Source organism: Hypanus sabinus, chromosome 11 (assembly GCF_030144855.1).
Source record: "Hypanus sabinus isolate sHypSab1 chromosome 11, sHypSab1.hap1, whole genome shotgun sequence".
NCBI classification, from domain to species: Eukaryota; Metazoa; Chordata; class Chondrichthyes; order Myliobatiformes; family Dasyatidae; genus Hypanus; species Hypanus sabinus.
The window spans coordinates 106,522,698-106,548,683 of NC_082716.1; the positions used below are offsets into that span (position 1 = coordinate 106,522,698).

Here is a 25,986-nt window from a genome sequence, read left to right on the forward strand (position 1 = left end):
ATTGTTAATGATTGTTGTCTGTAACTTGATCGTTATTACATTACCATTTTGAAAGTTACTAATTCTGTGCAGGAAATCTCTCCAAAAGAATATCACGCTCTTAAATCCGCCATGGGATTTGAATAGCATTTTTTAATACTTCTGTTGAAGACCTTGCCTCTTCCGTAATCTGCTATAGATCCCATCAGGCCCTTGGGACCTTAGTGTTCTTAAATCCACCTTAATACCCGGCACCACCATCTCCTTGAAGTCAGCGTGCATAGGGGATGTCAGCTCCCCAATCTCACTTTCTTCCATGTCTGTCTCATTGGTCACACAATGTAAGGTGCTTATTCAGTATATCTTCTCTCTGGGTCCGCACATAAATCCCCGCCTTTGTCCTTGAGTGACCCTACACTCTCGTTTTAAATGTATGTGTAAAATTTATTTTATTTCTCTTTAATCCTACTCAACACAAACAGCACAGTGGCGTAGCAGTAAGTGTAATGCTATTGCAGTCCCATTGACCTGGGTTCAATTCCCGCTGCTGTCTGTGTGAGGAGTTTGAATGTTCTCATTTCCTTTGAGTGCTGTGGTTTCCTCCCACGTTCCAAGGAACGTGGATTTATAGGTTAATCGTTCACGCAGGTGTAATTTGGCGGACTAGGCTTGTTGGGTTGGAAGGGCCTGTTACTGACCTGTAGCTCTAAATTAAATGTAAAATTAATAAAATTTCTTAGCCGCCTTGATTTGCTGATAAAGTTCTTTCCTTTATATTCCATAGGACCATAGAATATTACAGCACAGAAACAGGCCTTTTGGCCCTTCTTGGCTGTGCCGAACCATTTTCCTGCCTTGTCCCACTGACCTGCACCTGGACCATATCCCTCCATACACCTCTCATCCATATACCTGTCCAAGATTTTCTTAAATGTTAAGAGTGAGCCCGCATTTACCACTTCATCTGGCAGCTCATTCCATAGAACCAAAGAACGTTTACAGCACAGAAACAGGCCTTTTGGCCCTTCTTGGCTGTGCTGAACCTTTTTTCTGCCCAGTCCCACTGACCTGCACCTGGACCATATCCCTCCATACACCTCTCATTCATGTATCTGTCCAAGATTTTAAATGTTAAAAGTGAGCCCGCATTTACCACTTCATCTGGCAGCTCATTCCACACTCCCACCGCTCTCAGTGTGTGAAGAAGCCCCCCCCCCTTTAAACTTTTCCCCCTTCACCCTTAGCCCATGTCCTCTGGGTTTTTTCCTCCCCTAGCCTCAGTGGAAAAAGCCTGCTTGCATTCACCAAAGACCCTCAGAGAGCCTGTCTGATCTCGGCTTCCTACAATTACTCTCTAACTAAATTTGTAAGATCTCCCGTTGTCATCCTGGCCATCTTTGCGTTAGAACAGAGAACAGTACAACACAGGAAGAGACCCTAATGCCCACATAATTGTTGAATCAATTAAATAAGTCATCAGATAGCCAACTAAACCAATCCCTTCTGCCTTCCATTTCTCTCACGTTCATGGTCGGCCAATCTGAATGTCTCTATCTGTCTCTACCACCATCCCAGGCAGTGCATTCAGGTACCCCACCACTCACTGTGTTTAAGTTTTTTTTAAATGTGCCTCACTTCTCCTTTGAAATTGCCTCCTCTCACCTTAAACCAGAGGTTCCCAAATTTTTTAATGTCATGAACCCCTATCTTTAGCAGGGGTCTGGGGGGGGCGGGGTCGGTTACCCCAGGTCGGGAACCTCTGCCTCAAACACATGCCCCCTGGCATTAGATATTCTGACTCTTGCAAAAAAAAAAATTATCTGTCTAATGTATCAATGCCTCCCATAATTTTATAAACCTCTATCAGATCTCCCCTCAGCCTCCGACACTCCAGAGAAAACAACCCAAGTTTATCCAGCCTTTCGTGATGGTACGTGCCCTCGAAACCAGGCAGCGTCCTGGTAAACCTCTTCTGCACCCTCTCCAAATCCACAGCGTCCGTCCTATAGTGGGGCGACCAGAACTATATATAATACTCCAGATGCAGCCGAACCAGAGTTTTATAAAGCTGCAATGTAACTCCCTGACTTTTGAACTCAGTGTCTCACCTAATGAAGACGAGTAGACTGTAAGCCTTCTGAACCACCCTATCAACCTGTGTAGCCACAGTCTTTTCTCATTCTTCCCCACAGGAGCAGGTTGATCCAGAATTCTGACCAGCCAGCTGTTCATCCCCATGTCAGGTCTGGACTTGCCCAACAACAGCCGCTCCCAATGTACTCTTTGGAATTCCCATCTGTCCCCCTCTACCATATTTCCTCCCCCCCCGCCACCCCGACCACTGCCATTATCAAATGAATTGTGACTCTCCCAGAGAACTTTTCCAATGAATTGGGGAGGTCACAAAGGTGTGAAAGACCTTCAAATGTCAGTAAGAACTGAGAAATACATCCAGTGTCCACTTTATCATCTGCCTCCTGTACCTGATAAAGTGGCCGCTGAGTGTACGGTCGTGGTCTTCTGCTGCTGTAGCCCGTCCACTTCAGGGTTCGGTGTGTTTTCCCTTCGGAAATGCTCTTCTGCACACCACTGTTGTAACACATGTCTATTTGAGTTACAGTCACCTTCCTGTCAGCTTGAACCCATCTGACCATTCTCCTCTGACCTCTCTCACTAACAAGGCATTTTCGCCCACAGAACTGTTGTTCACTGGATGCTTTTTGTGTTCTTCACACCATTCTCTGTGAACTCGAGCAGGGGCTCCCATTCTTTTGTTATAGCCTTGGACCCCTATCATTAACCGAGGGGTCCGTGGACCCCAGGTTGGGAACCTCTGCTCCGGAACCCCTGTTGTGCATGAAAATCCCAGGAAATCTGGGATCTATGCAGTTTTTGAGATACTCAAGCCACCCCATCTGGCACCGGCAATTATTGTACAGTCAAAGTCACTGAGATTACATTTCTTCCCCATTCTGATGTTTGGTCTGAAAAACAACTGAACCTCTTGACCATCCCTGCATGCTTTTATGCATTGGGTTGCTGCCACTTGATTGGCTGATTAGATATCTGCATTAATGAGCAGGTGTACCTAATGAAGCGGCCGCTGGGTGTAAGCTGAAGAAGTGTTTTGTGACGTGTTGTTATAACTAAGCTCCAAGCTGAGTGATATTCAGCATGAAAAGTTAATCATTCTTCAAAGAAGATTATTTTACATTTGTGACTAGTGTCCGTGTTTACCCCCACTCTCTCTCCTACACTAAGTAATCAAAATTAAGGAGGATTTAAAGATTATTTTCATTTTATGTTGGATCTCTGTTTAGTTTCTGATCCTTGGTGTTCTTCCAGGAGTAAAGACTGACAAGCAATCCTAATTCTAATATTTCAATTTATTTTAGAGTACAAGCATACAAATTCTAAGCAAACTAAACAAAGAGCTGAGGAACAGTGTTAAGAGGGGAATAACGCTAAGGGGTTTAGGACAAAGAAATAAATGATGGCGCTTCTGAAAAATTCGTCACTTATAAGATGAAGGAACTTCCTTAGATAGAGATCAACTAGTTAATAGGCTACATAATTAAAACAGTTATGTCACAAGTGTCGCCATATTTCCGGTGCCAACATAGCATGCCCACAACTTATCAACCCTAACCTGGCTGTCTTTAGAATGTGGAGGGAAGCCCGCAGTCACGGAGAGAACATAGCAGCGGGAATTGAACCCTGATCAGAGGTTGCTGGCCTGGTAAAGCGTTATGCTATCCGCTATGCTACCATTTTTTGTAGGTTGAGTTGCTCTCCGGTCTTGGTAATTTGCTTGCAAATGTTTCTTCACCACACGAGACGTTGAGGGTACATTGTTGGTTGTGGTGTAGATAGCACACTGATGTTGTCTTTTTGCATCGGAACAAAAGTGGATTGAGGAAAGTGAGGTTCCCTCTCCCATCTTAACTGTATCTCATAAGAGCACCATTGAGTAGGCATCCCATCTGGTATGAGAGCAGCATAAAAGGACTGGGTGAACAACCAAGGGGATCACAGGGCTCTCCCTAACATCTATCAAGGACATTTATCAGGAGCTCTGCATATCCTTAGTATTATCAAGGATCCCTCCCATCCATCCAGCATCCTCTTTGACATTCTACGTCAGGCAGGAGACTCCGATACGTGAAGACAAGAACGGTCGGGATGGGAAACAGCTTCTTCCTGCAGGCCGTTAGACTTCTGAGAACAAATCATCACACACAAGGTGTGACATGTAAACACCCACACAGCAGAGCAGTGAGCAGCTGTCAGAGGAATCGCCTTTCAGATGAGACATGGAACAGGTCTCCCCTCTTTCCACATCAAAGACCATGCCAGTTCCCCCTGACCTGGGGCTAATATTTATCCCTCAGCTCATTATGTGAGAGCTTGTTCTGTACATCTTTCCCAGCTAACAGGGGTGACCACGTTTCCTTGGTTAAAACGCACTTAGAACAAGAATGAAACATCGCATGTTTTTTATGGGACAAGTAACTTGCTGCTAATTAGAAAGTAGATCGTAGACTACAGAACAGAGAAACAGTGCAGGCCCTTTGGCCCATGATACTGTACTGACCTTTTACCCTACTCCAAGATCAATCTCACCCTTCACTCCCACATGGCCCTCCATTTTTTTCATTCATGTGCCGATCTGCCTACTTACTGCCCGTTACCCCGCTGGTGTTGGGGCAGCAATGAAGGTCCATAGTGTCACACTCAGATGTGGAAGGATTCTTCATTGCTGTTTCCGTAACAATTGTGTTTGACCAGTCAGGGTTGTTAGTCCTGAGCTGAACCCCCGAACCCGGAGGACCAGTGGACCACCCTTAGTCTGGCCTCTACCCTTTGACCTGTTTGACATGGGTGACTCTACCAAAAGCCAAAGCGTAAAGCCCTGACTCCAGCCAATGTAGCTCTCCAGGTCATTGAGGCTGACAAGCCTCCAAACCCAACGACAAGGCTGTGGTCCTCTTGGAGGATCTGCCTATCGAAAGCACACTTAAAGATCCTTAATGAATTCGCCTCTTTGCCATTGCTGGCAGTGCTTTCCACACACTCACCATTCTATGTATTAAAAAGAAAATTACCTCTGACACCCCCCGCCCCCTATACTTCCCTCCCAATCACCTGAAAATTTTCCTCCTGGCACCTTAAAATCATGCTTCCCTAGTATTAGCCATTTCCGCCCTGGGAACAGGTCTCTTGCTGTCCACTCAATCTCTGCCTTCTATCATCTTGTACACCTCTATCAAGTCAGCTCTCATTCTCTTCTCACCAAAGGGAAAGCCCGAGCTCACTCAACCTATCCTCATAAGACGTGGTCTGTAATGCAGGCAGCATCCTGCTGAATCTCCTCTGCACTCTCTAAAGTTTCCATATCCTTCCAATAATGAAGTGACCGGAACTGAACACAGTATTCCATGAACGGTCCAAGTCCAAGCCAGAGTTTTACGGAGCTACAACGTTACCTCGCAGCTCTGGAACTCGATCAGTTAAATTATTTTAGTGAATACTGCATGGATTTGAAAAAGGCAATGGCAAAACACTTGTGTAGGAAAAATTGACCAAGAGCAGCCTTGGTCAATTCACGTCGTTCCTGATTCCTGATCGTTCACGTCGCGGAACGTGATGATGGTGGTGGTGGATTTGATGACGCTGCGGTCTGCTTATACATCCCTGTTTCCTGTTTACCTCGCTATCTCTGCCTCTTATTTCTGACTGTCTGAAGTCCAAAGAGCTTTAAAAAATCAGGTTTGAGTGCCAGGCATCACTGACTCACTCCACTGTATGTTCGGTTTGTGGGTGTGAATTCCGGCGCCCCTCTGCCTCCCCAGTCAGGTTGTTGGGCCAAGACCTGCTACTGAAATGCTGTCAGAAACTCCCAAAGCAGCTGTGTAGGAGGGTGGGCAGAGATGCTTATCTTTGGATCAGATATTACATGGACTTCCAGTTACCCCGTGTATGTGATACCCTGAGCGGAGGAGTCTCGGCCAATATCCTTTCATAGAGCACAACAGCATGGAACCAGGCTCTTTGGACCATCTAGTGCGTGCCGAGTAATTATTCTGCCTCTTCCCGTTGACCTGGTCCATGCTCTTCCCATCCATGTACTTATCCAAACTTCTCTTAAATGTTAACATCAAACCCGTGTCCACCATCTCCGCTGGCAGCTTGTTACACAATCTTAGCACCCTCTGAGTGAAGAAATTTCCCCCCGGTTCCCCTTAAACATTTCACTTTTCACCCTTAGCCCATGAACTCTCCCTAGGCCTTTTGATGGGCTTCAATGAGATTTCCCCTGCCTCCACCTCTCATCTTAATAAAAACCAGCAAGTATGGACCTGGAGCCATCAATCACTCCTGATGAGTTAACCCTTTCATTCCTGGGATTAACCGAGGGGCAAGCTCCTGTGGTCGCTGCAAAAGTGAAAACTGCACATCAGAGATCAACCTTAGGTCACAGAGGCCTTGAGGCATCATCTCTATTACTTGCACCACTGCACTGCCTAGATCAGAGCTGTGTCTGAAAGGTGCTGCAGGAATATAGATCTGTTTGGTTTTGCTGTAGGCTTATAGAACTGTGCAAAAGCCTAGGGTGCATATATATAGCTAGCAAGTCTAAGACTTTTGCACAGAGCGAGTTTGTAAATTTGGCAGGGGCAACGGTGGTTGAGGTTGGCAGGGGTGGAACATCATGGGAGAGGTGTGGGACAGGTGGCAGAGAAGGAGTGCCTGGTTGTGGGGTTTCACAGATGCAGATACACCCAGTCCTGAGACTCCAGGCAAGGTCATTTGATTCCAAACAATTGGTTTATTGATCATCACAGAAAGTCTCTGTTCTCTCCCCTCTCCCTTCTCCTTTTCCCAACCATGATTCCCCTCTCCCCGCCCCCTTCCCACTCTCAGTCCACAATAGTCCGTATCGGAATCAGGTTTATTATCACTCACGTCTGGCATGAAAGTAGATTTTTTTGTGTCGCAGTAGTACAGTGTGTCACAGGTCCACAATCCCTTTTCCGAAATCCTGAAATCCGAAAAACTCCGAAAACCAAAGTTTTTTCGTGGAGCGTAGAGCGAGTCGTAATGAGGCTTGTTTGGTGCGTCAGCAGCTGACGTCACTCAGGTGTGACGTGGCAGCACCAGCAGAGGCCGCCAGACGTCAGTTGTGGCTCAGTGCTCGACTGGTTACAAGTGCATTTGCTGTTCGCTGATATTTTGTGTTCACTGTTGACTTTGTGTTTAATTTCACGGTGAAAATGTCGAAAAGAGCTGCAGGTACCCCCATGGGTAGCAATGAGAAAAAGAGAAGGAAGCATCTATCATTCTCAGTAACGCAGAAAGTGGAGTTATTGCAGAAGCTTAATGGTGGTGTGTCTGCTGCGTCTTACTGAAGAATATGGTGTCAGAACTATCGCTGTATATGATTTAAAGAAACAGAAAGACAAGTCCCGAAGTTTTATAGTGACAGTGATGACCATAAACATGGCGGTTTTCTCAGTTAAAGAGAGATTGCTTAGTCATAAACCTATGTTAATGAGACTGATGACACTTGAAGAAGTCTTAAAAAACGCCATCTGTTGTAGAGCTGCTTCATAACTTGAGAATCCTGTTCTTGGCCCATCAGGTACCTGTAGAGTATTTAGCTTTGTTTGACAGACGTATGTATTTAGCTTAGTTTGAACCTGTATGTGTCCTGGAGTATTTATGTTCTACATTAATTTCAATAAGTCATTTACCATGTGTTTGATTCAGTTCGTTTGAAGCTGTATATTTTTATGTTTTATTGAATAATTTTGTTGGAAATAAAATGTACTAGTATATTTATGGTCTATAATTATCCCACTATTTCATTTATCAGTATATTACTCTATAAATAAACTGTAATAGTATTTGTAAAAGGTTGTGGATTGGGAAAAGCTGGAAGTTCTCTCTCCAGCACTAGTTGTTTGAGCATGTACGGACTTCTTTTCTTGTCATTATTCCCTAAACAATACAGTATTACAACTATTTTACATGGCATTTAGATTGTATCAGGTATTAAAAGTAATCTAGAGATGATTTAAAGTATACGGGAGGATGTGCATCGGTCTGGAGATCCCCCGGGTCCTAAAGTCCACCCGCACTGAGACAAGTTAATTATCAATATATTTATCAATTTTCTGAAATCCAAAAAGTTCAGAATTCCGAAATGCAACTGGCACCAAGGATTTTGGATAAGGAATTGTGGACCTGTACTGTGCAAAGGTCTTGGTCACTCTGTATATATGTGCCTAAGACTTTCAAACAGTACTGTAGGCCACATTAAGATGAGCTGTTCTCCGAGGTGAGGTGGATGGCCTTGTTAATTCTCCAGGTCCTGTAGCTGGTAACCTGTTCAATTTTTTCAGATGAACATAGACCGCCCAAGCCTCCAACGATTTCGGAATTTATCTTTCAATCCAAAAGTAAGGATTCCAGGAAGGGGAGAGTCAAACACAGGGAGAAGAACTACAGGTAGGCATTGCCTTTTAGCCTTGACCACCTCCCTGCTGGTTTGTTCCTGGTCTCTGGTGTCTGGTCTCCAAAACCCACGAGAGAGCATCTCTTGGTTAGTGTTTAAGGTGCCAACATTACCCTTTTGAGTGTGGAACTGATGAAGAATACAGGGGGAGGCTGCCACCTCCTCGTTCCTACCCAAAGAGTGTTGAGAAATGCCAAAGTGGGTAGCTTAAACTGTGCTGAGATGGGCTGGTCAGTCATCTTAAGGTTATGGATTAGCGTTATTTGTGATGTGCATTGAAATATGCTGTTTGCGTCAGTGACCAACACAGTCCAAATATGCTAACCCCAACCAACAAACACGGGAAAATCTGCAGATACTGGAAATCCAGAGAACACACACAAAATGCTGGAGGAACTCAGCAGGTCAGGCAGCACCTGTGCAAAAAGGAGTTAACTGTCGACTTTTCGGGCTGAGACCCATCTTCCGGACTCCAACCCAAACCCTGTCTTTGGAATGTGTGAGGAAGCCCACGTGGTCACGGGGAGAGTGCAAACTCCTTACAGGCAGTGATGGGGGTCCAACGTGGACGGCTGGCGCTGTTACCTCTACGTGACCGCGCCAGCTCTACTTCTCTTCCCTGTCCTTCTAAACAGCCCCAAGTTCAAAGTCAAGTTTGTACTCAAATGCGGGTGTGTGTGCGTGCACACACAGGTACAATGAAAACCTCCAGCCATTCCAAAAGATGCAGGAGAAGAATTAGGCCATTGAGTCTGCTCGACCATCCCATCATGGCTGATCCATTTCCCTCTCGGCACCAGTCTCCTGTCTTCTCCCAGTCAAGAATTTATCAACCTCTGCCTTAACTATACCCAGTGACTTGACTTCCACAGCTGCAAGTTGCAACGGATTCCACAGACTCTCTGTGAGAGACTCTCTCTCTTTCTTTAGACACTCTCTGGCTAAAGAAATTCCTCCTCATTTCAGTTCTAAATGGTTGTCCCTCTATTCTGAGGCTGTGCCCTCTGGTCATAGACTCCCCCACCATAGGAAACATCCTCTCCACATTCACTCTGGTGAGGCCTTTCAACATTTGATAGGTTTCAAAGAAATCCCCCCCCCCCCCCCCCCCCCATTCTTCTGATTTCCAGTGAGCACTGTCCCGGGGCCATCAAACACTTCTCGTATGACAAGCCTTTCAATCCCTGAATCGTTTTTGTAAACTTTCTTTGTACCCTCTCCAATGTCGGCACATCCCTTCTTAGATCAGGGGCCCAGAACTGCTCACAATACTCCAAGTGAGGCCTCACCAGTGCTTCATAAAGCCTCAACGTTACATCCTCGCTTTTATATTCTCGTCCTCTCGAAATGAATGCTAACTTCACATTTGCCTTCCTCACCACAGACTCAACTTATTCGGGCTTGACCCAACCGGCAAAACCCTAATCTGGTGAGGCCACGTCTGGAGTATTGCATACAGTTCTGGTTGCCCCACTATCTGGGAAGGATGTTGTATCTTTGGAGAGGTTTACCCAAATGCTGTCTGGGTTAGTGGGCATGTGCTATCATGAGAGGCTGGACAAACTTGGGTTGTTTTCTCTGGAACAGTGGAGGCTGAGGGGAGATCTGATAAAAGGTTTATAAGATTATGAGAGACATGGGTAGAGTAGACAGGGATTATGTCCTGATGAAGGGGCTCGGCCCGAGATATCTACTCTGTTCCATAGATGCTGCCAGGCTTACTGAGTTCCTTCAGTATTTTGTGTGTGTTGTTCGGATTTCCAGCATAAATCCGTAGATTTTCTCCTGTAGATTTTCTCCTGTTTCTGTAGACGGAGTATCTGTTTCTTAGTGTGGAAATGTCTTATAGCAGAGGGCATGCATTGTAGGTGAAAGGGGGAAGGTTCAAAGGGGATGTAGGGGTAAGCATTTTACTGGGAGAGTTCACTGGAATATACTGCCTGGTATGAGATAGACACATGGATGTGAGGGAGATGGAGGGATGTGGACATGGTGCAGGGAGGAGGGATTAGTGTTTGGGTGTTTTTGATTTGCTTTTTAGCTGGTACAGCACAACATTGTGGGCCGAATGGCCTTTTCCTGTGCTGTACTGCTCTATGTTCTCTAACAGTGATTACTTTGTACTAAAATCGACATTGTCTTTTCTCGTTCCAAATGGAAAAAAACTGTAGATAATTTACATTTAATGTGTGTTTTTCTCGTGAACGCTGCGTATCTGATGCATTATTTATTGAGGTACAGTACAGTGCAGTATTCTGGCCCTTTGAGCCCCACCACCCATCGTTCCCACGATTGAATCCTAGCCTAATTACAGGAGAATTTGCAATGACCAATTAACCTTCCAGTGATTTCTACAAGGAAATCTGCACTGTCAAGGGAAGAGCAATCAAACTCCCTACAGGCAGAGGAGGGAATTGAACCCGCGTCGCCTGCACTTTAAAGTGTTGTGCTAACCACTACACCCTACAAGTCTGTGAGGCTGCTGCAGGTACGCATCCATGGAAATGACAATAAACTCACCTCTGCAGCAGCCGGCAGTCACATTACATCGTGTACACAATGTTCTTAAAAAAAAATTACAAACCAATGACATGAATTGTAGAAAATTATCCAAGTAAGAACACAATTATATTGAAACAAACAGCCCATTATAGTGCTAAGTGGTCATAATATTGCCATACTGGGGTAGCGATCAGGGGTGTGCAGGTTTGGAATCGTGCGTGCCTCAATGACCCGGAGAGCTGTGTTGGCTGGACTCAGGGCTTTATGCTTTGGCTCTTAAGTAAGGTCACCCATGCTAAACAGGTCAAAGGGTAGAGGCCAGACTGAGTGGTGCACCAGTCCTCCAGGTTCGGGGGTGCCGCTCAGGGCTAACAACCCTGACTGGTAAAACACAAGACGGGCGTTGTTTAGGGATGCAGTATGGTAACTGGCCCTTCCGGCATTACAAGCCCACCCCAGTTACAGGCATTGACCAATTAACCTACCAACCGTAACCAGTGCGTCTTTGGACCTTGGGAGGAAACCAGAGCACCCGGAGGAAAGCCACGCGGTCATAGTGAAAGCATACAAGCTCCTCACAGATGGTGCTGTAATAGTGTTAGGCTGACCGCTACACTACCGTACCGCCCCGCAGTCTGACAGCCAGTGCTTATCACGTGTCCTGCTGACGCCAGGCAGACAATCTCTGAAGAGTATTGATAATGGCGGGGGAAGGTCACCCATCTTGTAAAGACACTGCCCAGCCACTTCTGTAGAAAAACTTGCCAAGAATAGTCATGGAAAAACCATGGTCGCCCATGTCATACGACATGGCACAGAATGAACGGATGAACCTTGCCAAAATAACTTTTCCTGAACCTAGTAGTGTAGGACTTCAGGCTTTTGTATGGCTGGGAAAGAGAGAAGGGGGTGTGTTTGGGGAGGGGGGGGAACAAGATGACTTTTCAGTGCTAATGTTGTATCCCTGTCCTCGAAACATTCCTGAATCTCGATCCTATCCAATGACCTAATAGCCAGGAACTGAGTGTGGAGGGTTGAGCTGTGAAATGGACTTTGTTCTTTTTCCTGTAGCATGCATGATGATCGCTGGGAGACACCTGAAGCGGAAGTGGAGGAGAAACGGGTAAGTAGACAGCCAGATCTTCAGTGCAGTGGTGTCCCGGAGCCCCTTCGTCCCTTCTGCTCATGATGTCGTGACGACCTTTTAACCTTCTCTAAGATCAACTTAACCCTTTCTTCCCACATCATTCTTCATTTTTCATTCATCCATGTTTAAAGTTCAAAATATACATTACACAACCTTGAGATTCATCTCCTTACAGTCGGCCACAAAGCAAAGAAACCCAACAGACCCCATTTTTTAAAAAAAACTTGTCTCACACCCAATGTGTTTTTTTTAAAAAAAAGAGCAAGTAGCATTCAGAACTAAAGTTCACAAAAGTGCTCACAGCCACGAAGCCAATTCTTCGGCACAGACAATTCAGGAGCCCGTTAGTTGCAGGCCACAGCCTCAGCTCAGTTCAGGGATGAGTAAATCTCGCAGAGCAGCGAGCTGAAATGGCCCATCTCTCTACTCTGGTCCCGACATCCCAGCCTTTTCAACCCAGCCGTGAGCCTATCTAAGTGCCTGGTGAATGTCCCCAATATATCTGCTTCTAGCAGCACACAGCATTGACTTTCAGGCACCCACCACTCTCTGTAAAATCCCTAAAATGATCCCTCATATTAGCCATCTCCGCCTGAGATGGTCTCTGGTTGTCCACTCGATCTATGCCTCTTATCACCTCTATCAGGTCACCTCTCATCCTCCTTCGCTTCAAAGGGAAAACCCCTAGCTCAGTCAGCCTATCCTCATAAAACATGCTCTCGAATCCAGGCAGCATCCTGGCAAATCTCCTCCACACCCCCTCTAAAGTTTCCACATCCTTCCTATAGTGAGGTGACTGGAACTGAACACAATACTCCAAGTGTGGTCTAATAGTGTTTCATAGAGCTTCAGCATTATCTCACGGCTCTTGAACTCAATCCCCTGACTAAAGATGGCCAACACACCATAAACTTTCTTAACCATCGTATCAACTTGTGCGACAACTTTGAAGAATCTGTGGACACAGACCAAAAGATCCCTCTGTTCCTCCTCACTGCGAAGAATCCTGCCATTAAGCTGGTACTTTGTCTTCAGGATCGATCTTCCCAAAGTGAATCACTTCTCTGTATTGAACTCTACCTGCCTCTTCTCAGCCCAGCTTTGCGTCCTGTCTGTATGCCATTGTAACCTATGACAATCTTCAACAACACCACCCACCTTCATGTCAAACGTAGGGGGGGGAAACAGCCACTTGGGTTTGTATTGTGCTCCCCCCATAAAGGGAGATGTCTGTAGATGTTACACCTGAGAAATATTAATGGGAAAGAACGATCATAATGGGAGAGGGAAATGCATTGGAAGAAAAGAAGTGACCAGGAATACACACAGGCAGAATTTGTGAGGTTAGTTTGGACTTGACGAGGGGTGGTGTCAATACAGACGTAGGACGTGGGACAGTACAGCATACAACTGATCCTTTGGACAACAATGTGCTGACCCTGTTCAATCTAACCCTTCCCTGCTACCCAGGGCATGCCCTCTTCTCACTGTCACCATCGGGATTGAGGTACAGAAGCCAGAAGGCACACACTGAGCGATTCAGGATCAGCTTCTTCCCCTCTGCCATCCGATTCCTAAATGGACATTGAAACCACGAACACTGCCTCACTACTTTTTATTTCAGTTTTTGCTGTACATTTAACTATTTAATATACATAAATATTTACTGTAATTCTGTTTTTTTCTATATTTATCTTGTACCGCTGCCGCAAAGTTAACAAATTTCACGACATTATATTAAACCTGATCCTGATTCTAATCCCTCCCCCACACCGCAACTGAGTTCCCAGAATGACGACAGTCAGCTGCTTGAAAAGTATAAAATGGTCAAGCTGTCAGCGGACGCTCCACAATCAACAGCGCACTGACGGTGTCTCTTTGCGTTGTGATGAAACGTTTGCAAGTAAATTGCCGAGATCAGAAAACAACCCAACCTTGAGATTCACCTTCTTGTAGGCAGTCACGACACAAAGAAACAAAACAGAACCCTAATGTGAAACCACCTCTCCCCCACAAGAATACTGTCAAACATCCAATGTGTGAGAGGGAGCAAATTGTGTAAACAATAAAAAGGTAAATAAATAATACAGAAAACAAGAACCGTAGAGTCGCCAGAAGTGAGTGCCCGACCACGGAGCCAGGTCAACACTGAATTCCTCTAAATAGCAAGTGAAATGAAAACTTTGCGATGAGAGCAACACACACAGAACGCTGGGGGTGTGGGGGGGGGGGGAGCTCAGCAGGTCAGGCAGCATCCTTAGTGGGGAATAAACAGTCAATAGCTAAGTGATCCTTTGGGAAATGGGAATGATAAAGTTCACTGTGCAGTTTGAGAGGGAGAAGATAAAGTCAGATGTACCAGTATTACAGTGGAGTAAAGGGAATTGCAGAGGCATGCGGAAGGAGGAGGCCAAGGGGCACTGGCCTGATTGGAAGGGCCACCGGCTGGAATGACAGCAGAGCAGCAATGGCTGGAGTTTCTGGAACAGTTCGGAGGACACAGGATAGATACATCCCAAAGAAGAAGTATTCTAAAAGCCAGGGTGACACAACCATGTCTGACAAGAATTGAAAGCCAATATAAAATCCAAAGAGAGGCATATAATAGAGCACAAATTAGTGGGAAGTTAGAGGGTTGGTAAGCTTTTTAAAAACCAGCTGAAGACAACTAAAAAAAGTTATAAAGAAAGAAAAGATGGAATGCAAAAGTAAGCTCACAATAATATTAAAGAGGATACCAAAAGTTTCTTCAGATATATAAAGTGTCAAAGAGAAGTGAATACTCTAATGGGTATCAGACCACTTGAAAACAATGCTGGAGAGGTAGTAATAGGGGACAAGGAACTGGCAGGCAAACTGAGTAAGTATTTTGCATCAATCTTCACAATGGAAGGCACTAGCAGTGTGGTGGAATTTCCTGTGTTTTAGGTGTCCTAAGTGAGTGAAGTTGCTGTTACGAGGGAGAAGGTGCTTGCGAAATAAAGGTCTGGAGGTAGATAAGTCACCTGGACCGGATGGACTACACCCCTGGGTTCTGAAAGAGGCGGCTGAAAAGATTGTGATGGCATTAGTAATGATTTTTCAAGAATCACTAGATTCTGGAATTTTTCTGGAAGACTGAAAAATAGCAAATGTCATTCCACTCTTCAAGAAGGGAAGGAGGCCGAAGAAAGGAAATTCTAGACTAGTTAGCCTGACTTCAGTGTTCAGGAAGATGTTGGAGTAAATTATTCAAGATGTGGTTTGGGGGTACGTGGAGGCACATGATAAAATAGGCCAAACTCAGCATGGTTTCCTTAGGCGAAAATCTTGCCTGACAAATCTGTTGGAATTCTTTGAGGAAATAATGAGCAAGATAAAGGAGAATTGGTGGATGTGGTGTACTTGGATTTTAAGAATGCCTTTGACAAGGTGCCGCACATGAGGCTGCTTAACAAGATAAGAGCCCATAGAATACAGGAAAGATACTAGCATGGATAGAGCATTGACTGATAGGCTGTGGGCACAGAGCTGGAGTAAACGGCCCCTTTCCTGTTTAGCTGCTGGTGATGAGCAGTGTTCCACAGGGCTCGGTGTTGGGACCACTTCTTTTTACGTTATCTGTCATTGATCTGGATGATGGAATTGATGGCTTTGTGGCCGAGTTTGCACACAATACGTAGATAGGTGAGGGAGCAGGTAGTGTTGAGGAAGCAGGGAGGCTGCAAAAGGACTTAGGTGAGGAGAAGAGGCAAAGAAATGGCAGATGGAATTACAGTATTAGGAAGTGTATGGTAATGCACTTTGGTGGAAGAAATAAAAGTGTGGACAATTTTCTAAATGTAGAGAAAATTCAGAAGTCTGAGGTGCAAAGGGACTTGGGAGTTGTGTAAGATTCCTTAAAGGTTAACTTGAGCCAGTGGTGAGGAAGACAAATGCAATGTTGGTGCGGACTAGAATATAAAAGCAAGGATGTAATGTTGAGGCTTTATAAAGCACTGATGAGGCTTCACATGGAGTGTTCTCAGCAGTTTTGGGCCCCTTATCTAAGAAAGGATGTGCTGACATTGGTGAGGTCCAGAGGAGTTTCATGAGAATGATTCTGGGAATGTAAGGGTTAACATGTGAGGGGCGTTCGATGGCTCTGGCCCTGTACTTGCTAGAACTTAGAAGAATGGCGGAGGGAGGGATCTTACTGAAACCTAACAGCCTCGATAGAGTGGATGTGCAGAGGGTGTTGCCTATGGTTGGAGAGTCTTGAACCAGAAGTCACAGCCTCAGAACAGAGGGACGTCCATTTAGAACAGGTGAGGAATTTCTTTAGCCAAAGGATTGCGAACCGGTGGAATTTGTTGCCACAGGTGGCTGTGGTTTAAGGCGGAGGCTGATAGGTTCTTGACTAGTCAGGGTGTGAAGGGTTACAAGGAGAAGGGAGTAGAATGTGGTTGAGAGGGAAATGGATCAGTCATGATAAGATGGTGGAGCAGACCCAATGAGCTGAATGTCTTAATTCAGCTTCTATGTCTTATGATCTTGTAGGCAAGAGGAGTATGGACAGCGATGGTGTGGGTTGATGGGACTGGGCAGAATAAGAGTTTGGCATGGACTGGATGGGCCAAAAGACCTGTTTTATGACTCTATGACCACTTTCTTACTTGTCTGAGACGGCTTTCCCCGGTGGCTGAATCAGTATGTGCTCTCCTCATCCAGTGAAACATTGAATGATTATCTTGGAGCTCGGAGCTCCATGTTAATCTGCATTAGATACATAGCTGAGCAGTTGGAGGACTTGTGACCAGGTTGTCCATCTGTGAAGCACCATCAGTTTAACATTGTCCCGTTGCAAGGATTTTAACCCAGCAGTTCCTTTGCCTTCCCCCACAGAGGCTGCTCGACCCAGAGTTCCAACAGCCAATTGTTGTATCAGTCAAATGTTCTTGTCTTCGCAGGAGGAGGAGGAGTTGAAAGCCCCATCTCCCAAGCAGTCTGAGAGCAAGGTCCATGTGGATGAGTCTCCTGCAGAAGATGACGATGATCAATGGGAAGACGCCAGTGACAGTGAAGAGGAAATTGTTGGAGAGGATGTGTCAGAGGGTGAGGAGGCGGCAGAGGATTTGAATGAGGAAAAGAAGAAAGATGGTGAAGGAACAAAGAAGCAGGAGGCGCAGAGCGCTGACCAAAGTCCGAAGGTTGGAGCCAAGGACCAGCGAGTCAAGAAGTCCCGGGAGACTCCCAGACTACACATCAAAGATGAAGCTGAGAACCCGGCAGATACAGAATCCAAACCCCTCAGTCCGTTCTCGCTTGAAGGGTATCATCCGGTCAAAGACTGGGCAGAGGAGATGGAAATCACTTCACCCAGAACCAATGCGTTACAGAATCCCCTCCAATCGGCCTCCACTGGCGAATCTTCCCAGGACGACATCAGGGCTAATGGTAAGATCGGTGAATGGAAACTCTCCACAGAGAACGTGGAGTTCATTTGAATTTGTTTTCATATTAATTCCTGGGTTTTTTTATATTCACTTTTCTCACTATTTTTTCTCTTTTTGTGCACTAGTTATTCAATTTATATGTAATGTTTGTTCATAATGTACCATGTCCTGTGACGTGGGCCATCGTGGTCTTTCCATGACCATGATTGTTTTTGGGAAATTTTTCCACAGAAGTGGTTTGCCATTGCCTTCTCCCGGGCAGTGTCTTTACAAGACGGGTGATCCCAGTCATTATCAATACTCTTCAGAGACTGTCTGCCTGGTGTCAGTGGTCACATAACCAGGACCAGCTGTTCATACGACCATCCACCAGCTGCTCCCATGGCTTCACATGACCCGCCTCGGGGTGGAGGGCTAAGCAGAGGCTACACCTTGCCCAAGTGTAACCTGTAGGCTAGCGAAGGGAAGAAACACCTTACACCTCCTTTGGTACAAATCTCCACCCCACCACTCCGATATATTTTATTTATATATATAATGCTTATAACATGCATTTATATGTGCACATTATATCTATTAAGTTCATTATTAATTAAGTACAATATAAGGGATTTTTTCTTTTTGTCATTTATAGTTTATTTTATGCCTTGCACTGTACTACAGCTGTACTGCCACAAAACAACAAATTTCAGAACATAGTGTCTTGTGAAAATATTCGTCGCCCAACCCTTTGTTCACACAAATGAGTATTACAACCAGGGATTTTGATCAACTTAACTGAGAATTTTTACTTGTGAATCACATGCTCCTTTTTTTCACAGTAGAGCCCGAGAAACAGGGAAAATTGTAAAGCCTGAAAAACTAAAACATCACAAACTGAAATGTCAGCAATTCAAAAGTGTTCGTCCCCCTTTGCTCAGCACTCAGTTGAAGCACCTCTCGCGGCTATTACAGCCAGTAGTTTTTTTTTTGATGTCTTTATTGGCTGTGCCCAACATGAGAGAACAAGATTCGCCCATTCATCCTTGCAGAATTGCTCAGGCAGTGCTGGATTATTAAAGGAGTGGTGGTGGACAGTAGTCTTGAGGTCTTGTCAGAGATGTTCAGTTGAGTCATGATCAGGACTCTGACCTGGCCACTCAGTGACATCAGTTGTCTTCATTTGAAGCCACTCCATGGTTGCTCTGACAGTCTGTTTTAGGTTGTTGTCCTGCTGAAGGATGAATTTCCTCCCCAGTTTAAGCTTTTTGGCAGAGGCTAGCAGGTTTTTATCCAGGATCTCTGGGTACTTAGTAGTATTCATCTTCCCATCAATCCTGGCCAGATTGCCAGTCCCTGCTGCTGGAAAGCATAAGCCCAGAAGATACAGTAGCAGAAGTAGACCATTTGGCCCATCAAGTCTGCTCCGCCATTCAATCATGGGCTGATCCAATTCTTCAGTCATCCCCACTCCCCTGCCTTCTCCCCATAGCCTTTGATGCCCTGGTTAATCAAGAACCTATCTATCTCCACTTTAAATGCACTCAATGACTTGGCTTCCACAGTTGCTTGTGGCAACAAATTCCACAGATTTACCACCCTCTGACTAAAGTAATTTCTCTGCATCTCGGTTCTAAATGGACGTCCTTCAATCCTGAAATCATACCCTCTTGTCCTAGACTCCCCTGCCATGGGAAATAACTTTGCCATTCAGGCCTTTTAACATTTGGAATGTTTCTATGAGATACTCCCATCCTCCTGAACTCAAGGGAATACAGCCCAAGAGCTCCCAGATGTTCCTTGTATGGTAACCCTTTCATTCCTAGAATCATTTTCATGAATCTTCTCCGAACCCTCTCCAATGTCAGTATATCCTTTCTAAAATAAGGAGCCCAAAACTGTACACAATATTGCAAGTGTGGTCTCACGAGTGCCTTATAGAGCTTCAAAATCACACCCCTGCTCATCCCTATTCTGTACCTCTAGAAATGAATGCCAACATTGCATTCGCCTTCCTCACCACTGACTCAACCTGGAGGTTAACCTTTACGGTATCCTGTACAAGGACTCCCAAGTCCTTATCTCTGCATTTTGAATTCTCTCCCCGTCTAATTAATAGTCAGCTCGTTTATTTCTTCCACCAAAGTGCAGACCATACACTTCCCAACATTGTATTTCATTTGCCATTTCTTTGCCCATTCCCGTAAACTATCTAAGTCTCTCTGCAGCCTCTGTTTCCTCAACACTTCCCGCTCCTCCACCTACCTTTTGTATCATTTGCAAATTTAGCCACAAATCCATTAATCCCATAGACCTTATACATCATAAAAAGTAGTGGTCCCAACACCGATCCCTGTGGAACTCCACTGGTAACCAGCAGCCAGCCAGAATAGGATCCCTTTATTCCCATTGTCTGTTTTCTGCTGATCAGCCAATGCTCCACCCGTGCTAGTAACTCCCCTGTAATTCCACAGGCTCTTATCTTGCTAAGCAGCCTCCTGTGCGGCACCTTGTCAAAGGCCTTCTGAAAATCCAAGTACACCACATCTACTGCATCTCCTTTGTCTAACTGCTTGTAATTTCCTCAAAAAATTGCAGAAGGTTAGGCAGGATTTTCCTTTCAGGAAACCATGCTGGCTTTGGCCTATCTTGTCATGTGCCTCCAGGTACTCTGTAATCTCATCCCTAACAATCGATTCCAAAAACTTACCCACCACTGATGTCAGGCTAACAGGTCTATAATTTCCCTTTTGCTGCCTCCCAGCTTTCTTTAGCAGAGTAGCATTTGCAATTTTCCAGTCATCCGGTATAATGCCAGGATCTATCGATTCTTGAAAGATCATTGTTAATGCCTCTGCAATCTCTCCAGCTACTTCCTTCAGAACCCGAGGGTGCATTCCATCAGGTCCAGGAGATTTATCCACCCTCAGACCATTAAGCTTCCTGAACACCTTCTCAGCCGTAATTTTCACTGCACAAACTTCACTTCCCTGACACTCTTGCATGTCTGGTTTACTGCAGATGTCTTCCACTGTGAAGACTGATGCAAAATATGCATTCAGTTCCCCTGCCATCTCTGCATCTCTCATTACAATACCTCCAGCGTCATTTTCTATTGGTCCTATTATCTACCCTCAACTCTCTTTTACTCTTTATATACTTAAAAAAAAACTTGTAGTATCTTCTTTGATATTAGTTGCCAGCTTCCTTTCTTAATTCTTCTTTTCCTTCCTAATGACCTTCTTAGTTTCCTTTTGCAAGTTTTTAAAAGCTTCCCAATCCTCTATCTTCCCACTAGCTTTGGCTTCCTTGTATGCTCTCTCTTTTGCTTTTAATTGTCAGCCACGGTACTGTCCTTCTTCCATTTGAAAATTTCTTCTTATTTGGAATATATCTGTCTTGCACTTCCCTCGTTTTTCGCAGAAACTCCAGCCATTGCTGCTCTGCTGTCCTTCCTGCAAACGTCCCTTTCCAGTCAATGTTGGCCAGTTCCCCGTCATGCTATTGTAATTTCCTTTATTCCACTGAAATACCGACACGTTGGAATTTAGTTTCTCCTTCTCAAATTTCAAAGTGAACTTGATCATATTGTGATCACTGTTCCCTAAGGGTTCCTATCATTTCTATCTCCTGCTGTAATTGGTAATCCACATCCTGGCTGCTGTTTGGAGGCCTGTATACAACCGCCATTAGGGTCCTTACCATTTCTTAACTCAACCCATAGAGACTACACCTTCCGATCCTATGTCATCCCTTTCTAATGATTTAATATTATTTCTTATACACAAGGCCACACCCTCTGGCTGTTCACCCCCTCCCTTCAGAATACTCTGCACCCAATCCGAAATATCCCATACCCTGGCAGCTGGGAGGCAACACACCATGTGGGCATCTCTAGCAGGCTGACAGAGCCTCCTGTCTGTTCCCCTCACTATGGAATCCCCACAGCGTGATAGTACCATCACCATACTTCATGGTAGGGATGTTGCGCTGTAGTAGCTTTACGCCACACGTACTGCTTAGTGCTGAGACCAAAAGAGTTCCACTTTAGTCTCATCTGAGCACAAAATCTTTCACATCTTTATGGTATCTTCTAAGTGACGGTTTGTAGAGTCTTTACGGGAAGGATAGGCTTTTTATCAGTCAGAGCTTCTTCTTTGCCACCCTAACATAAGTGCTCCTTCTGTGCAAGGCCTTGGAGTTCGTGGATCCGTAAACTTCATCTGCACCCACTGTCTTCTGTGTATTTGTTTATTGGGGCAAAGTGCGGAATTAGCCCTTCGAGCAGCAATCCCCCGATTTCATCTGAGCCACGCTCCTCGAATTCAGGTGCCACCACAGCTGAGGAAAGTTAGTGCAGTCATTTCAAAGGCGATGACTACATTTTCACCCTCTCAATTTTGTTTTTAGTAAATTGTCAACCGATTTTTGGAATTTTTCCTTTGATTTGACATGATGCACGACATTTTATAGATTCGCTCCAAAAAATCCTACTTCAGTATATCCTAAATTTAGAAAACAAGACAGTAAAATGCAAAAGTAGTTGTAGGGGCTGAATACTTTTCCAAGGTTCTGTATGTCAGTGATAGTAAACCTGACTGTGACATTTTTTACATTTTTTAAAACTTCCCTTCCTGGAGTAAAGTGAGAAGGTCCCAGAGCCACAGCTCAACAGCAACTTAATCGTAAACCACCCTTAAAATTTACGTAGACTGCAGCCCTCGCTTGTTTAAAGGTCTTTTCTCCCCACAGCCATCCCCCACTTTGTTGAACCAGATGTGAAACTGCGTCTTTGCTCAGTCCCCGGATCTGTCCACTGGACTGTGGAGCTGAAATGCTTTACAGTACCGGCAACCCAGGTTCAGTTCTTACCGTTGCCCTTAAAGCAGTTTTTATGTTCCCCTCATGACAGTGTGGGTTTCCTCCCACAGTCCAAAGACATACCGGTTGGTCGGGTAGTTGTACATTGTCCTATGGTTAGTCAAGGGTTAAATCGGGGGATTGCTGGGCGGCGTGGCTCAAAGGGATGGAAGGGTGTATTCCACATTGTGTGTCAATAAATAAATAAACCGTACCAACTGGTGGGTGAGACAATGAAGAAAGCTCAATCTGTGTTCCTCCACCTCCACCTCCACCTCGACAGGCAAGCTGGCCTAATTCTGCCTCTGTAGCTTACGGTCTTGGTGCCCAACGCACCCTTTAAGTTCCAGTTCAAGTTTATTGTCATTCAACCATACACACATGTATACAGCTGAATGAAACACCATTCCCCTGGGGTCATTCCTCTTCCCCTTGTTCTGCGTCCCAGAGGAACGGTGTTTCAGCCTGACCTCTCCTTGTTCTGTGCTGCTGGAAGCCTCTGGTCCAACAGCTTGAGTTAATGGTCGTGCTTTTGTTTGGCAGCAGAGTCGGAGCCTCAGGTCTCCCCTACCGACTGTGATCCTCCCCCCTCCAGAGTCCAGGCTGGGCAGGGGTCTATGGCCACCCCTGAGCCCGGTGGGGTTCCTCTCGCTGCGGTGCCAGAGCAGGAAGCTGAGGCTGCTGCTGACAACACGGCCACCACAGAAGCTGTGCCCGTGGAGGGAGAAGCGGGGTCAAGGACGGAGGTCAGCGAACATGCAGGTTGGTGCTTTAGTGCAGTACCGTCACACCTCTAATCCCAGTTGCACAGTAACACGGAGCTCAGGGTCAGTTCCTGCAGGCACACTGAGGTCCTGGATTCTTCTCCAAAAGCGATGCCCATCCCATAGTGAGTTTCCAGATCTTCGGTGTCTGCTTGGTCTTCCTGTAACATTACCCGCGTGACTTCTCACATTGCGTCCCTCCAGTCTCAGCTTCTTGTTTATACTGTGACATCAAAACTATTCATTTGGAGGGAGGTATTTCAAGGAAAGGTTGTTACTCACTTTCAGAACGTTAAGTGAACGTGCTGTACTGAAGATATTTTAGCTCGATCAGACCTTGAACAAGTCTTCCCCCCCCCCCCGCTCACGACAAAGACCAAACCAGTTCCCCTGTGTGTCCTGAGATCTATATTTAGATTGTTAACAGTTTATAAAACCGTAAGATGTAGGAGCGGAATTAGGGCCTGCTCCGCCATTTCATCGTGGCTGACCCATTTCCCTCACGGCCTCGATCTCCTGTCTTCTCCCTGTATCCTTTCATGCCCCGACTCATCAAAGGTCTACCAGCCTCTGTCCTAAATATACCCAATGACTTGGCCTCCACAGCCTCCTGTGGCAGTGAATTCCACAGATTCACCTCCCTCTGACTAAAGAAATTCCTCCTCATCTCCATTCTAAATGGATGCCCCTCTATTCTGAGACTGCGTCCTCTAGCCTTCGTCTCCTCACCTTAGGAAACATCCTCTCCACGTCCACTCCATTGAGGCCTTTCAACATTCAATAGGTTTCAATGAAAAACTCATTCTTCCGAATTCCAGTAGGTAAAGGCCCAGAGCCATCAAACGCTCCTCAGATGATAAGCCTTCCATCCCAGAATCATTTTCGTGAATCTCCTTTGAAGCTTCTCAAATGTCAGCACATCTTTTCTTAGGTAAAGAGCCCAAAGCTGCTCACGTTACTCCAGGTGAGGCCTCAGTAGTGCCTTATCAAGCCCAACATTACATCCTTGCTTTTATATTCTAATCCTCTCAAAGTGAATGCTAACATCGCATTTGCCTTCCTCATAACCTGCGAATTAGCATCTAGGGAATCCTGCACAGGGACTCCCAAGCCCTTTGCGCCTCAGATTTTTTAATTTTCTCTCCACTTAGAAAGTAGACAATGCTTCTACCGAAGTGTGTGACCATACATTTCCCAGTACCGTATTCCATCTGCCACGTCTTTGTGACCATACATTTCCCAATACCGTATTCCATCTGCCACGTCTTTGTGACCATACATTTCCCAGTACCGTATTCCATCTGCCACGTCTTTGTGACCATACATTTCCCAATACCGTATTCCATCTGCCACGTCTTTGTGACCATACATTTCCCAGTACCGTATTCCATCTGCCACGTCTTTGTGACCATACATTTCCCAGTACCGTATTCCATCTGCCACGTCTTTGTGACCATACATTCCCCAGTACCGTATTCCATCTGCCACGTCTTTGTGACCATACATTTCCCAATACCATATTCCATCTGCCACGTCTTTGTGACCATACATTTCCCAATACCGTATTCCATCTGCCACGTCTTTGTGACCATACATTTCCCAGTACCGTATTCCATCTGCCACGTCTTTGTGACCATACATTTCCCAGTACCGTATTCCATCTGCCACGTCTTTGTGACCATACATTTCCGAATACCATATTCCATCTGCCACGTCTTTGTGACCATACATTTCCCAGTACCGTATTCCATCTGCCACGGTTCTCAGAATCTGTCCAATTCTTCTGCAGCCTTTCTACTTGCTCAAAGCTACCTGCCCCTCCATCTATCTTCGTATCTTCAGCAAACTTGGCCGCAAAGCTATCAGTTCCATCAAACAGATCATTGATGTATAAAAGAAGCGGTCCCAACACAGGATCCTGTGGAATACCACTAATCACCGGCAGCTGACCAGAAAAAAAGCTCCCTTTATTCCCACTCTGCCTAATATCTTTCCTGTAATAGCATGGGCTTGTCGAAGGTCTTCTGAAATTCCAAGTAAACTCACCAATTTTTCTTTGTCTATCCTGCTTGTTATTTCCTCAAAGAATTCCAACAGATCTGTCTGGCAAGATTTTCCTATTTTGTTATGTGCCTCCAAGTACCCCGAAACCACATACTTGACGATTGACTCCCAGTATCTTCCCAACCACTCAGCTCAGGCTAATTTCCTGTCTTCTCCGTGGAGAGCGGAGTGAGAGTTTGTTCTCCACATATTACTAGTCACATTTCCGATCCAGTAAGAGTGGCCACATTTCAAAATGTGGTTTTAATTCACTTGGAAATGTAATGAAACATCATACATGTCTTGTATGGAACTAGTAACTTGCTGCTTATCAATACGTAGAACATTACTGCACAATACAGGCCCTTCAGCCCACAATGTTGTGCCAACCCTTTAACCTAATGTAAGATCAATATTACCCTTCCCTCCTATGTGGACCTCCATTTTTTTATCATCCACGTGCCTAGCTAAAAGTCTTAAATGTCCTAATATATCTCTCTCTGCCACCACCCCTGCAGGGTGTTCCACACACCCACCACTCTCTGTGTGAAAACACTACCTCTGACATTGTTGTTTCCCCCCCCCCCCCCACATACTTACCTCCAATCTCCTTAAAATTATGTCCCCATATTAGTCAGTTTCACCCTGGGGGGAGAAAGTCTTTGGCTGTCCACTAGATCTGTGCCTTTTACTGTCTTCTACACCTCTATTAAATTGTCTCTCATCCTCCATCGGTCCAATATTGTGTGGTTGTCTTTCCTTGATAACATGACCAATTCC

General features: G+C 45.3%; 1 protein-coding gene across 7 annotated transcripts in view; it reads left to right on the top strand.

Moving 5' to 3' along the window:
- The window catches only part of ccdc9 (coiled-coil domain containing 9), a 99,527-nt gene that overhangs the window by 56,501 nt on the left and 17,040 nt on the right, over positions 1–25,986 (top strand). For 6 of the 7 annotated variants that reach the window (XM_059985020.1, XM_059985022.1, XM_059985023.1 and 3 more), the window contains 4 exons: positions 8,385–8,490; positions 12,071–12,122; positions 17,075–17,561; positions 22,943–23,161. In XM_059985020.1, the coding sequence (XP_059841003.1) occupies positions 8,385–8,490; positions 12,071–12,122; positions 17,075–17,561; positions 22,943–23,161 (864 nt within the window). The remainder of the gene's footprint in view (positions 1–8,384; positions 8,491–12,070; positions 12,123–17,074; positions 17,562–22,942; positions 23,162–25,986) is intronic. The other variant, XM_059985021.1, reaches the window with a different exon arrangement.